This window comes from Phoenix dactylifera, unplaced genomic scaffold (assembly GCF_009389715.1).
Source record: "Phoenix dactylifera cultivar Barhee BC4 unplaced genomic scaffold, palm_55x_up_171113_PBpolish2nd_filt_p 000701F, whole genome shotgun sequence".
Classification (NCBI taxonomy): Eukaryota; Viridiplantae; Streptophyta; class Magnoliopsida; order Arecales; family Arecaceae; genus Phoenix; species Phoenix dactylifera.
Window position 1 is genome coordinate 136464 of NW_024068083.1, and position 14818 is coordinate 151281.

General features: G+C 36.2%; 1 protein-coding gene across 2 annotated transcripts in view; it reads left to right on the top strand.

Annotated features, from left to right (window-relative positions):
* LOC103719383 (tripeptidyl-peptidase 2) overlaps positions 1 to 12979 on the top strand; it is an 88637-nt gene extending 75658 nt beyond the window's left edge. Inside the window, exons 25-34 of one of the 2 annotated variants that reach the window (XM_039120067.1) lie at positions 3320 to 3405; positions 3494 to 3545; positions 3667 to 3798; positions 3968 to 4036; positions 4675 to 4767; positions 5702 to 5797; positions 7514 to 7612; positions 7864 to 7956; positions 10368 to 10574; positions 12442 to 12979. In XM_039120067.1, the coding sequence (XP_038975995.1) occupies positions 3320 to 3405; positions 3494 to 3545; positions 3667 to 3798; positions 3968 to 4036; positions 4675 to 4767; positions 5702 to 5797; positions 7514 to 7612; positions 7864 to 7956; positions 10368 to 10574; positions 12442 to 12600 (1086 nt within the window). In that variant the 3' untranslated portion in view covers positions 12601 to 12979. The remainder of the gene's footprint in view (positions 1 to 3319; positions 3406 to 3493; positions 3546 to 3666; positions 3799 to 3967; positions 4037 to 4674; positions 4768 to 5701; positions 5798 to 7513; positions 7613 to 7863; positions 7957 to 10367; positions 10575 to 12441) is intronic. The other variant, XM_039120068.1, reaches the window with a different exon arrangement.
* The last annotated feature ends 1839 nt before the right edge of the window (positions 12980 to 14818 follow it).

The following is a 14818-nucleotide window of genomic DNA, read 5'->3' on the forward strand; positions in this document are numbered from 1 at the left end:
TTCTGTTCATTTTTGTTATCTTTGGCTATTCTGAGTCAGGAACAATGCTTTGGTATCATGGCTTAAAATGCAATATTTCACTGACAATACTACTTACTTCTTGTTCTACACTATTCATGCATTATCCTATGTTACAGGAGGATCCTTAAAGGAAAAACAGTTGAAATATTTTAAACCATTATGCTGCACCTGTTATCTACATCATTGCCTTTTGTATCATGAGGAAAGCTATTGGAAAAGAAACAGTACCATACTTAACTTTTTCACAACACCATCTACGAATTCTATGATCACTTGTGATTGACTTCGATCTTGCATATGGATTTTTTACAACATCTTCAGCAATGTGATTCTTAATATTCATAGATGTGCTAATTTCCAGATGCATTGGTTTCTTATCTTTTACTTATTAATAGTGATCACAAGATTCACAACCAATGTTCCCAGTCTCGGTATTGGACTGTGCACCAATGGGAGACTGGTATGGTACAAGTACCATATCATATGCTTTGACCATATCGGCACGCAAAAAACATATTTTTTTCATTTTCAAAGTTTTTAAGCTTTCCATTATTTAGCTTTGAGTGGGAAATAGGGTTTTATAAGTCAATTTTTGATGTTTACTTATAATAAGCTTTAAAGTTTTTTATGTTATATGCCCGAAGTATTGTGTGGCTATATAATACATGTTAAATTAATTGACATTGAAAATGTAAACTGCTTATATTTAAAAATTGGGTTACAATTTACATGTGTATGTTCAACTCCAAGTCCAGTGTTTATGTCCCTCATACATGTTTGTATCGCGTTTTTAGTCGAGCCTTGGGACTTGACTCCTATTTTGCTCACTGAGGATTCGGGTAAGCCGTTTGTATTGGATAGCCATACTAATACCGATGCTCTTTCAGTATGGGATGATGATCCTAACTCCTAAGTATCAAGAGGATCTTGATACCCCTTCTGGTACCGAAGCCATCACCTCTAGGTCCCCTCCTTTTGTATGTTACGTTGTCCTCCCTAGCCCTGTTCCCATGGTTTCTATCTGCATCCCATACTCAAATTGGTACTCACCAGTGAATAAAATAAGCATATGGAACTGCTTGCCATTCCCTCCTGTCCACTACCTCCACCCTGACCATTGAATTCATCATCTCTCAAAGAGTCTTTGTCATTATTGCATGCATCATGAGATGACCTGGGCAATCCTTCATCGATATATCTATCTTCATTCCTTTATTTTTCTTTGCCTAAGTGGATGTCTAGAGCACTAGCTTCTTACCCTTGCCTGATCAACCTTCTTGGCTCTCTTTGGTGGCCCGGATAGGCAAACTACCTTGACTAGTTCAGCCTCCCTTTCCGGCTCTGCTTCTCTTGATCCCCTAGTGCCGTGGTAATCTCTACTTAACATCTCTTTGTCAAATCTCTGATGGGAGATCTCCGACTTTGAACCAGACTGGCTTCTCCCCGAACTTTGTGGTGGTTGTGGTTGTTAGGCAACTGGTGACTATGGATGTGGTATGCGTCCATTTGGCAATGATTTTTCAGAAAATGTTGCCTTAATTTTTGATTTTTCATGCATGAATTGCTTTTTTTCGAATTAAACTTACTCAAAGTATTTAGAAAATTTCAAAATTCCTAAAAAATGTTGGCTACCTCAATAATTAGTTTTGAACAATACAATATATTGCTAATTTTTCATACATTTTCATTGCATTAATAATTTTTACAAAAATATGTATAAATTGCATAACTATTGGAAAAATATGATACATTCTCCAAAAAATGTCTGAAATATCTTTAAATGCTACTAAATTCCCGTGAATTTTTGAATTCATTATATTTTTTATTTTGTTATTAGAATATAATATGCAGTTTGACTAAAATCTTGAAAATTAAAGTTTAATTATGTCTAATGTACTTCTTATAGGAGGTACCACATATTATCTTTTCCATTGCATATTAATAATTAATAGTGTAAACAATCTATGATTTATTATAAAGTTGGTCTTTTATTCGAGAAACAATTAATACATTGAAAATTAGTCAAAGTGCCGTAAGAAACAAATAGCATGCTAGATATTGAGAATGACACTAAATCACTAATATTTGGAATCTAACATCTCTTTTATTTTTTATTGATTTTATACAAAAATATATTTTTAATAGATAATAAGATAAATATAAATATAACAAGTTATATCATTGCATAAGTTTGATTAAGATCTATGATATATCACAAAATATGCGAAAATACGAAATTTTGGTATGGGGTGTAAAAGAAAAGAAAATGGAAGAGGGCATCTTGTAAAATATCTTGGTGAACTGAGAACCTACCCTCCTTGTTCACCTTCCACTCTCTCCCTATCATTCCCCTCTCCTTTCTTTCTCTACTCTTTCTCCTCTCTTATGTTGCTCGCAAGTGAAACAGTGGGAGAAAAGGGTATGGTAATCTTTTCTCCCTCAATTACGAGGGAATCGGTAAATCAGGCCCTAACCAGGCCCTTACTGGTTTGAACTGTTTGAAATTGTTTGGTTCTAAGCGGTTCATCGTAATGAGGACCGGCTCCAGTCCCATTTTGTACCGAGACTGCGAACTATCCTAGTTTGTGGTCGGTATGGTATGATAGACCGAATCGGACCATTGGGTCCAATTATCATATGCCATGGTCACAGACTAGACTTTCCAATCCTCAACAAAGCTACCAAATTGAGGTGACCAAACCATTAATCCTGAAGCAATATGGGTAGGAGATAATCGTTTTCAAAAACATTCTTGAACTTTTGCGGATCTCCAACAGGAAATAGGAGATGTAAGAAACTGCACCAACAAATTAAAGAATTTCCAAAGTGGTTTGGTTGCTGGATCAGCGAACAATTTTTCTACATGCACAATAAAATTGAACAAAAAAATAGAATGGCATGACAGTTGTAGTTGATCCAATACGCTATCATATAGGGACCGTACCAAGTGTCGATACGCTGAACTGACCCCTATATAGGGCATATCGACACTATTACCAAGATTACAATCCTTCGTCTGAACTCTAGATCAATAGAGGGTAAAATTATGAACAGATATGAACATTTGTTGTCTATTAGGTCCCCTAAAGAACCCCGATATAAATAAGTGCCTTCATATTATTAGTGTGTGTGTGTGTGTGTTGAACAAACCTGTTAGCTTTGTATCTTATTCAATATAACTGTAAATTTTTGAATATAATTTGGAACTTTCTGCATTGTTCCAGCAGTAACAAGCTTTATTCAATTTGAAAGAAATATTCTTCGTATAACTGATATAGAACTTAATTTTTAAATGCAGGACCACATTCACTTGAGCTTTTTTTCTCAACCTGATGGCCCCATAATCGGAAATGGCACCTTTAAAACCTCAGTTTTAGTTCCTGGGTATACTAATTTTTTCGGATCTTTTCATAGTAATCATCCTTTAACAAGCTTTTGTTGGCCTAATCTAGGCTTCTGTATTTTCTTCCAGTGAACCAGAAGCATTTTATCTGGGTCCACCATCCAGAGAAAAGCTCCCAAAGGTATCTATCAGTTGCAGAGTGCTATAGTATTTTTTTTTCAAAGTGAACCAATGATCGGTTATCCTTTTCTCTTTTAATGTATTATATTATATGACTTCCAAATAATTGTAATTTCTTGCAGAACTCTCCAGCTGGAGCCGTATTGCTTGGATCAATATCCTATGGTACCATAACTGTTAGCAGCAAAAATGATGACCAAAACCAAAAACCGCCACTATCTTATCATATATCTTATCTTATCCCACCATCCAAGGTAAGAATATAGTTGACTTTCTTCAAGTTTCTCAGTTAAGTGTTTTCAAAAATTTTGAGCTGCTTGATTATGTGATGTGTTAAGATCATAATATACATCATATCTTTTGGAGTTGTAGGTTACGTCAACTTCATGGTTGTTTACTGTATGTAGAATTTTGTTTTTACAGGTTGATGAAGACAAAGGAAAGGGCACTGGTACCTGCACAAAAAGTGTCTCTGAGCGTTTGGAAGAAGGGGTAATTAAAATAACATTTGTCCATTGCATATTTCCAGCTTATTTTTTTGTTTTTTATATGATATTACTAATACGTGGTTTGAACTAGTAAAGTTCCTCATGCTTTGTGCATGTGCACTCATTTCCATGGATTGAGATATTGTGTACCATTCGCATGTCGGTCAAGCACTAGTGCAGCTTGTATCATAGATGCTGTGACAGTGCTTGGCGCGCAATGGTGGTGGGGCATGCAATGCACTGGTGTGCAGCCGATAGTGTGCCAGTGCTGCATGCGAGGCATTAACATGATATGTACTGTCCCATGTAATGCAAATTGACCGGCATTTCTTTATTCTGCATGTTATTTTTTTTATACTTGAATGTTTTTTCTGAATTTGATCTAAACCTCAGTAAGAAATATCTAATACTAAATAATAACCATATTAATGTCTATTTAATCCCTGACACACTCAATTTCTCCTATAATTTTGGAGATTTACCATTTACCATTATTCATCTTTGTACATTATACTAAAGTAAAAATGTTTGATGCATAGTTCATAGCAATTTAAATTGTACACATTTTTTTGTTTCCATCTATTTAAAAGAGATCTGCTAAACCAGATAGCTCTTCTGTGTTAACACACTCACTTTGATCAGGTACGGGATGCTAAGATAAAGGTTCTATCAAGCCTGAAACGAGATACTGAAGAAGAGAGATCAGCATGGAATGAACTTTCCGCTTCTCTTAAGGTAGCATTGCATCTGCCATCATCTTCTTTCTATTCCCATCTTTTAATGGTTTATATATTTGGAATTTTGGATATTGGCAGAAAAAGGGGAACTTTCTAAAGGTTGGATGCACTAGTGTATGATTTCAGCTTAGTAATTGCTAGTAGTTCAAGGGCCTTATTAGACATGTGATACCATATGTATGTGATGTCGCCTGCCACAATTGGAAGGGTCAAAAAGTAAATGTTGGCAGATGGAGAAATTGGAGGAATAGGGAGAGATGGTTTGCAATCTTGAGATTTTTGGAATACAATAAATCAGAATTGTCGATTGGTTTCATTATTCAGAAAACTGTGGAGAGGGATTAACTGCCCCTGAAATACTTCCATTATCTTTTATCAGTCTGCTTTGCCGCCTGGCAACTTTGCATTCATGTGGGATATGTCACCCAGTTAAAGGTGTCAGAACAGGCCGTGAAGGTTCCTTCCCTCCGTATAATGTGAGATATCTCATAGTACAAGGTTCGGCATGCTACGGCATGCTGACCAGATCTGAGATCCAGTCCAATCAGGTCAAACTTTATGATGAGGACTCATAAATGATAATCCAAATCATTTCATGTGATTTACTACCTCTAAATTGTCTACAATATCCGAAGATTCAGAACCATTTATTTTGGATACCCTTACCTGTGCGTCAAGCCCTTCCAAATGCACAGTTCAAAAACATGTCGCAATGTTTTGATTTGTGTTTTATTAATTTTATTTTATCTTTACTTTCCTTGCATAGTTGCTTGTATTCATATATTATTTTTATTATCTCTTGACTTATTGTTGCCAGAAAATGTTTCTTTTAAAAGGTCACTTACGTATAATTCAGAATCTATCTTTATGTGGTGTTCTATAAGATTTTTGAACACCCTTTTTCATTTCAACCATGAGTTTTGTACCTGCAGATGGAGTATCCAAAATATACACCATTGCTTGCCAAAATTTTGGAGGGCTTACTTTCAAGTGGTGCTGATCAAGAAAAGGTTAGCCATGACAAAGAGGCAAGTATATACTAATATAATGATGTTTTTATTATTTGCATAGACAGAATTTGTCTATTTGTCGATGATCGCTTGTATCTTGAAATTGAACTCTAAGATCATCTTCATAAATATTTCTGGAATATTTTTTTTTTAGATCGATCATGCCTGAAGATTGTCCCCTCATATTTACTTAATAAGTCAAAATCGAAGGCTGAAAATTAGAAAGTGGTTATGTTGAGTGATTGTGCCCAATCATTTTTTTCCTTTGTTTGGCTCGTGTGTCAATTGTTGCTTGAATTTATTTATATTCACCTTTGTGAAGAATAATATGATGTTCCATTAGTATATTGCTTCCATTAGAACTGATGATCTTGGCCATCTTGGTGGTTGCACATTACTAGGATGAATCTAAATCTCTGTTATCTTGTCCTAGAAATAAAGTTCGAAAATATTGGGTACCAGGATTTCTTGAGATTTTGGCCAATATTGTAAGAAATGAGATGTTGGATCCTGACCAATATGATAAAGTTAGAACTTAGAACTAATGCCCATATTAATGTTTAACATTTAAAAATTAATTTTTAATGTAGAAGGATGATTAGGAAATAGCAGTCTATGTCAATCTAGTTGTGGCAGATATGTTGGAATATATTAGTATATATCAGTTGAGATAATAAGGGCAGAGATATTAGTTTTATCATATTGGTGAGAGGTTGGGAATTGCGAACTTATATTTTGGTCAAGATCTCGCCTATGATGAAAACCTTCTAAGATTTCTTGATTTTGTGTTGGAAAATTCTATTACTTGTTTGGCATTGCTTTAGTTTCATTTTTCTTTTTGTTAAAAATAGAAAACAGAATGCAATGAGCAAAATGTGTTTAGTGATGTCTTTCTTTCTCAAGATTCTTTTTTTATATTTTTGATAGTGGAACATTTTGGCTTTCAAAATTTTTTAAAAACAAAAAAAAGGAAATCAGGTTCTCTCCACTCTTCAGCATTGCCAACTCCATGGCGAGCACTAGTGGTGCCATTAACCCTCCACTTCATCATTCCATAGTCACCACCACGACTGCAACTGCTATCACGCCTTAACTGCTATTGCCCTTGCCAATTCCATGCACCACCCATGACCATGGTGCCATGGATGCATTCTTGCCACCGTTGTCGCCACGACTATTGTTACTAATGCCACCTTACCACCAGCACTACTTATTTCCACCATCGCTACCACTGCCATGACCATCACCTCCAATTGCCACACTCTCACCATTAGTGTCGCCACCGCCACCACTGCCATTAGTCATACCACTACCACTTGTGCAACCTGCAACCTATGTAGCTGCCACCCTTGTTTCCATTACTACCACAGCTATTGCCACTACTATGCCATTTCCATCTGTCTATTGACCAACACTTCCAAATGTATTCAGTCTTCTGATTTCAAAGATAAAATAACAATTTTGACTACCTTCTGTTTCAAAATATTGGAGAGAAGATTAATTGGAAACTGAAACAATAAACAAAAAGGGAACCAGTGAACTTTGCTAAATGCTACTTAAACAGAAAAAATATGGTAAAATTGATTCTTAAAGGATAAGCATGTTATTAGTGTATTTTAAATATCATTTTTTATCATGAACTTCCTGAACATTTTATCTATTCTTCATATATGCTGAAAATAACATGTTTGCAATTTTTTTTAACCCCCTGTATTATCCATATCTCTTTTTCAGATTATTTGTGCAGCCGATGAGGTCATTGACAGTATTGACAGAGAAGAGTTAGCAAAATGCTTATCCATAAAGTCAGATCCTGAAGATGAAGAAGCAGAGGTTAAACTAAGTTTTGCAGTTATTCTTTCATCTAATAGTTCTTGATTATTTGAGGAAGAAGTGTCTAGAGACTCTAGACTAATATACTTCATTCAGGGCTTATAGTTACACTTCTTGTGTAAATATTTGATGCATTAGTTTTTTATCTCAGTGCATCTTATTTAATTCCTATTACCAATTCAATAGTCCTGCTTAATCCTTAAATTAAAATATGAAATTATGTTTCGTTTTATATTCTTCCTCTTTTGCAGAAAATTAAGAAGAAGATGGAAGTTACACGTGACCAGTTGGCAGAGGCTTTGTATCAAAAGGGACTGGCACTCGCAGATATTGAATCTTGTGAGGTAAGATTACTTATTTGTTAAGTATCCATAGTATCTAGATTAATCTGATTTCACCAATATTTTTTTTGTTTAATTTTTGTCTTGAAAAGAGATCTAGCTTTTGTCTCAGTGAGACCAAAATTGATTGCACAGTCTCCAATCTCTATGTTTTCTTCTATCCTTTGAAATTCTCTAATCAAGAAAACAAGTAAACTTCTGACTATAGATCCATTCAATCATCTCTTTTCAAGAAAAGCGATCCTTTGTATCAAAAGGACAAGAAAAGGTATCTTTTTTGACTCATCAACTTGCATACCATATACCCTCCTCACTGAGGCCATCTTTGGGCGGTGCTGAGTGGGATGAAGCTATCTCAGATGATTTTTTTCACTCATGTTCTCCAATGCACTTCTCAATTTCATCCAAAATAACCTAATGTTATTTAGGATGGCATATCTTTCATCTATTTTCTTATAAGAGAACAAACATAATTTTTTCTTTTCTGATGGCCCTTGATCTTTAAATCTAACAACATTCTCGTCTTCACCGATATTTGTTTCAATGCCAACTGCATATACTCATAAATTTTCCTAGTTTGCACATAAAAATCCTTTATTAACTTTCATGTTTCTAAATAGTATTCGTTGTTTCCCTGGTCTCATTGTTCAACTCTGTTTCAAATGAAGTGAAATAGTACAGGCCGGCCACCACTTACATTTAACCTCATGTCATCTGCAAAATTGCCTGCTTCATGGCGCATTCTTACAGCCACTATGGATTCCCCCGTCTTTGCTAGAAATTTCTTGCTCTCATCACTCCTTGAATGGATATTTCACATTGCTAATCATTTGAATTTTTATTATATTTATTTCCCATTAATTAACCTTAAGATCAAGTATCTGAATGACTTTACTACTTTGAATTGGCAGCTTCAAATTTATCCAAATGTATAATACAAACTTTCTAGCAGGGTTGGCGGAACTGGTACGGGACACCATACCGGTTTTCCAGCGGCCAAGTCAGTACGGGCCTGCGTCGTGCCGGGCTGAGCCTGTACTGACAGAGGAGAGGGCAACATAGACCATGGGAGAGGGGAAAAGAGAGAGAAGGGGGAGAAAGGGAGGGAGAGAGAGAGGCCGGCAGACGGTGGCGGAAGCCGGCAGAGGTTCGAAACAGGGGAACCGGCAGCGACCTCGCCTCCTGCCTAGGTGCCGGCCTTCGTCGGCCCTCCACTGGCTTCCCTCCCCACTCGCTCTCTCTTATTCTCTCTTTCCTTCTCCGTCTCTGGCAACGGTTTTCGTTTCCGTTGCCGGAACTGGACCGGTGAGCCCCTGGTATGGCTCGGAATGGCCAGAATCGTCTGGTTCGGGACAGTTCCACTGACCCTGCTTTCTAGTATTTTCTTTAGTAACATACTGATATCAGCAGTTTCATTTAAGATGCAAGTGCTGCTCCATATCATATGAAATGATGCTATGCACACCATGAAGCAAAGTTAAGAACATGATACAGGGTGCAGATTCTGTACCAACCCATGTCAGTGTGAACTGGTTTATGTTTCAGATTATCCAAGCAATGCAACATAATGGGTCAGCATAAGATTGATAATCATGTATTGAAGCTATGCTGATAGATCATCTAAGTGACATCTAAAGATATTGCAAGATTTGCACAGGATGCTTAATTTTTAAACCGTATTGAATTAAAATAATGATAACTGCAAATGTTAGTAAACTTGATTTATCTTTGCTTTGGACTGATGCTGATGTAATAATCCGCAGGTTAGAATTCTTAGGTTGGAATCCTAATTCTCTAAATAGCACTTGGAAAAAATCTAAATACAGATGTTATTGTTTCTGAATACTGGGTAGCAGTTGAATGTGCCTAAATACTAAAATTTAGGCTTCGGCAGTGTTTCTCATTGTTCCTTATGTGTACGTATTGACATTGTCTGCATCATCCCTTGGTGATGCCTGCCAAGTATTGGCAGGTCTTGTACACTTGTTATGCATACCTCTAATCAGCATGTGCATGATGCATAGTGCTTTGATCCTTGCTTGTCGCGGCTAATTAATACATGCTTTTCATATTGTTCTTTCCTCAATTGTATCACATTCTTAACCATATGGTTCACAACTTCACACTTTCTTACTTGAGATGCACAACAAGTGCCTGAAAGAAATGCATTACAGTAAAATATTACATATGCAAGTTGTTTTCATTGTATGCAATACGTGGTAAATTAGCCCTTAATTAGTTCAGGCGATTATCTGGACTTTACATCTTGTGTGTAATTTATTCATTATTTTAGTTTAGTACTTTTTCTGTTACCATAGGGTAATTTTAAATAGCTCTATGTTTAGTTACTTCTTGAGAGAGTAGTCACAATTAGTGGTGAATTCTCAAGCAGTTTGATAAGTCTTGTCTTGTAGCAGGCTGATCTGTCAGTGGAGAAATCTGAGACTGCTAGCAGCAAAAGTTTAGATGGAGCTGAAACTCTTACCAAAAGTGACCAATCAGATCCTTTTGAGGAGAACTTTAAGGAATTAAAGAAATGGGTTGATGTTAAATCCACAAATTACTGCATGCTGTTGGTGGTACGTGAGAGACGTTGTAGAAGACTTGGAACAGCTTTAAAGGTAAATTCTGCTGAATTCTTTTCCCCAATAATTTGTTTCAGATCCATTTTTTGCTGAAACTTCGTAAGAAGTTTTGGTGGATGATTTTTTTTTAATTTTTAACTTTGAAAAGCAAATACTTGCATAAGTTTCCGCATCTTCTGAATCTATGCTTTATTAAGGGAAGAATGTAAGATAAGTCACAATTTTTCATAAAAGGGGGTATCTTGAATTATTTTTGATAATTGTTATAGTTCCGAACAAGGTTTTGAATATGGCTGGAGCAGGATGGTACAAATGGTCATTTGGTTGGTTTCGAGCACCAGTACACAGTGTCGGTACAGGAGGCAATCCTGTATCATGTGTCAGTATGTGGTACTGCACTGTTCTGGCAAAAAGCTGGAATGAGTTCAAGTACCAGTATTTGAATCCTTTTTTCCGAATTTCATATTATCTTTATTATTGTTAGCATGTAAAGCCCCTCTCTTCGTGAAGATTTTCTTTTTCCCTTGTCCCCCTTTTGGAATGAAATTCACATGATATATGAATGCCATTCTTCCAATCACAATATGCATGACCAAAAGATCTAGGATATGATGCATGCTCTCTTGTAATTCCTCTCTTTAAGATGTCAGAACTCAAAACACCTCGTCAAGCATCAGAAGAAACGCTGATATCAAAAAATTAAGGTTGCATTGCATTCTCAGCTTTTTGTGTTTAGAATCATGAAGCAAGTTAGTTGTTCTATTCCATTCTTTTGTGCATCATGCCTGATAATAATAATAATTGTTTACTCTGCATAATTATTGAACACAAAATGGGAGTGAAAGGAAAGAGGTTTGCTACTATTCGTTAGGGTACCAAGAAGATGATCATACAAACTGTAGAGAGACAAAATCAATGAATAACCGCGGCTCGTGAAGGAAACCAAGAGTCGCTGAGGAGAGCATAGGCCTTTTTATTTACAATAGATAGAAATTCTTTCTATGTTGAGCATGGACATGCTGCAGAATACACATTTGCAAGGTGGGGAGCAGGGAAATGTTTACTAAAATATAGTAGGTAGTAGGGCAAAAGAAATGAACTTTGCTTCTCTGGGGAAATCATTGAGACAATGGAGATGAAGATTTGAGAAGAGAGGCCGCAGTGCTTTTTCTGGGGCTCATTGGTTAAGGTTTGCTGCAACTTGGAGAGAGCCCACAAAGACCAGTCCTTGTTCAACATGGTTAATATGAAGTTTTATCTTGCAATATGTCCTTGATTTGGGCCAGGTAGGTGTGAAAATGAGGTTGCAATACTTAGAAACATGCAACTCCATTTGTCACATACTCTGACCCTTTGTATTTTCTTCTAGATTTTTTCGTGGTAAACTATTCTGGTTTTTTTTTTTTTTCTAACATCTGGAAATGAAATGGCTTGAGCAAATATATTCTTTGCTTATTTTAATGTTAATCTGTTTCTTAGAACAAAGCAACTAAATATTCTCTGAGTTTTCATGTATATTTGAGAACTTTTTCTTTTTCCTGCAAAACTGCACTCCCTCAAATGCCTTGACCGATACTGCAGCAATAACTACCTTTAATGGTTATTCCTCAGCGCCTGTTATAAAGTACTTCTCGGCTCTCCTTATACTTTCTATATGGCACTGACCTGCTAATTAGTGAACATTGTATTAATTTACATGTTCTAGAGTTCTTGTTTGTGAAACTCTAGCTATAACCCATTATATGTAAATTTGTCGAAAATGATCATAATATATTTGAAATGTTGGATAATCTTTAAGTAGTGTGTTAGAGAAATTTTTCGTACTTTTTGATGCGCAAAATGCCAAGCTAACCAAAACTATTGCCAAAAACCTGGGTTAATGTGATGTTGTTCATTATGGCAGGTATTGAGTGATAGGATTCAGGATGAATCAGAGCCACCGAAGAAAAAGCTTTATGATCTAAGGATCCAATTGCTTGAGGAGATTGGGTGGACCCATGTGGCATCATATGAGAGGCAGTGGATGCACGTCCGTTTCCCTTCAAGTTTGCCTCCTTTCTGATTTGATTGAATAAATACATGGAGCTGTTTAGTCTCATAAACCTGACAGATGTTCATTATTGCATTCTCGTCATGAGGCTGGATGGTTTTCTGCTTTGCTATCGATAGGATCGACAGGCAACAGAGAAGCACCATTTGTTTTCTTTAGTTTTTTTCCAAATAAATGTCAGTTTCAGCGTCTAGTTCAAAATCAAGCACATACTGGCCATTGTACTATATTTCTTCTATGATGTCCGTCCATTAAGTTACACTAGCGAATGTACTATGGTATGACCTACCCAGTTGGTAGATCAACTACATATTGGATAGGGAAATTTGGTTCCTAGGTCGTTTGCTAGATTAATTAGATTTTTCAGTGGGTAAAGTTGCATTTTATTCCACCTTAGGGCTGCTTTCTTCATTTATGTTTGGATCAGTGCAGCTTGCCTGCCCGACAGGGTCCAATTTTAGCTGGGTTGGGCTAAGGTGTTTGACCCGACAAACTAGGCCCTGGCCTGGACTTGCTGGCCCGATCCATAACTGAGCCCGATGTATCTGGTATATCAGATATAAAGTTATATATAATGTGTATGTATGTGTTTGTATGTGTACATATATGTGCATGTATGTTGATTTTGAGACAACTTAATATATAGGTTACGTATATCCAAATTAGATTAAAATATTTTGCATGAACATTTTAAATTATTTAGATTACATCCCATGGTTTAGATTTTGTATTTGCTAATTGGATTGTGGAATTTTGTAGTGGGTGAAAAGGGAGGCCTATACACACCCCTTGCATATTATAACAACACCTATATATATGGAAAATGAAGATTAAATTTTGAGTTTAGTGGAAAAGGCCCTTTAACATAGTGGCCTTACCATGGCATTACTCTATTACTGAGTTAAAAGGGCCCGTTTTATTCAATTCGCTATCTAATGTAAGTATCAACAAAATTATTACATACATACATACATATATAATGAGTGTATATATATACATATACATATGTGAGGAGGATATGTTCTCCTTTCAAGCCTAAAATCAATAATCAAGCACTCAATTTGAAGATCCACGTCGTTGATATTTGTTTGTGCCACTAAAAATATCTAGAAAATAAAATCATGTGATTTGCTAGTATCTAATATTTGCATCAAGCAGATTAAAAATGAAAGATTTGCATTGTGTTTGTGTTTTAAAATGCATAATAAAGTATTTAAGTTAAGAATCCATCTTATCGATGATGATGATATATATATATATATATATATATATATATATATATATATATATATATATATATATATATATATATATATTGAAATCAATGATTAATTATTAGATCATAGCTAAGCATGATATTAATATTATTTCGAGCCTGACTAAATTGCTTATCTTAGATTGAATCAGTGTGAGCCCTTGTTTTTCTATTGAGGCAGGACAGACTTGGGTTTTCAAGCCCTTGTCTTACTATTTGACTTCAGCCTAGCCCAAACCCAACTTGGCCCGATAAATACTCCACATTCTAGATATGTCGTCGAACTTGTTCGATCGGCAATTACTTCACTTGGTTCGGATTTATTGAATTAAGAGGAAGTATTGTTGACATATTACCTCTTGGTAGATTAATTCCATACAAAAGACTCCCTTGCATTTCTGACATACCAGGCTGCTTCCAAGCTCAGCTCCAACATAATCCCCTTTCTGGAGAGACACTGGAAATCCCAAACATTTGATGAAGAGGACAAAATGGTCCCTACCCTTCTAATTTGTTAACCCCCCCACCCCCCCCCCCCCCCCCCCCCCCCAGATCTTAGTCGGCTCTTAATTTTCTTACAGCCCCTTTCTGCGCTCGTCCGCGCTCTCCATTTCAATCGTTTAGGAAAGACTCCTGGTAACCCCGTCCCAGCCCATTATAGTTGTTGATAAGGATCACTCTCGTTGGCCAAGCAAGTTGCAATTCCAAGTGCTGCATTTGATTGCGATTATGTAGTGTGATTATTTGAGTGCTTACAATTGTAACAGCAACCTATGTTTGAAGTGCAAACAAGCATCCGAGTGCTGCATTTGCAATTGCAGAAAAATACCCAGTAAGGATGGCAACCTAAGATGCAAATGCTGTCTCGCCAACTTTTATGGTCTCCGATTGGGTTGGGTTGGGCCAGATATGGGTTTGGTTGGATGCAGATCGGGTCAAAAAATTATTAACTCGAATTCGACCCTATTTTATTCA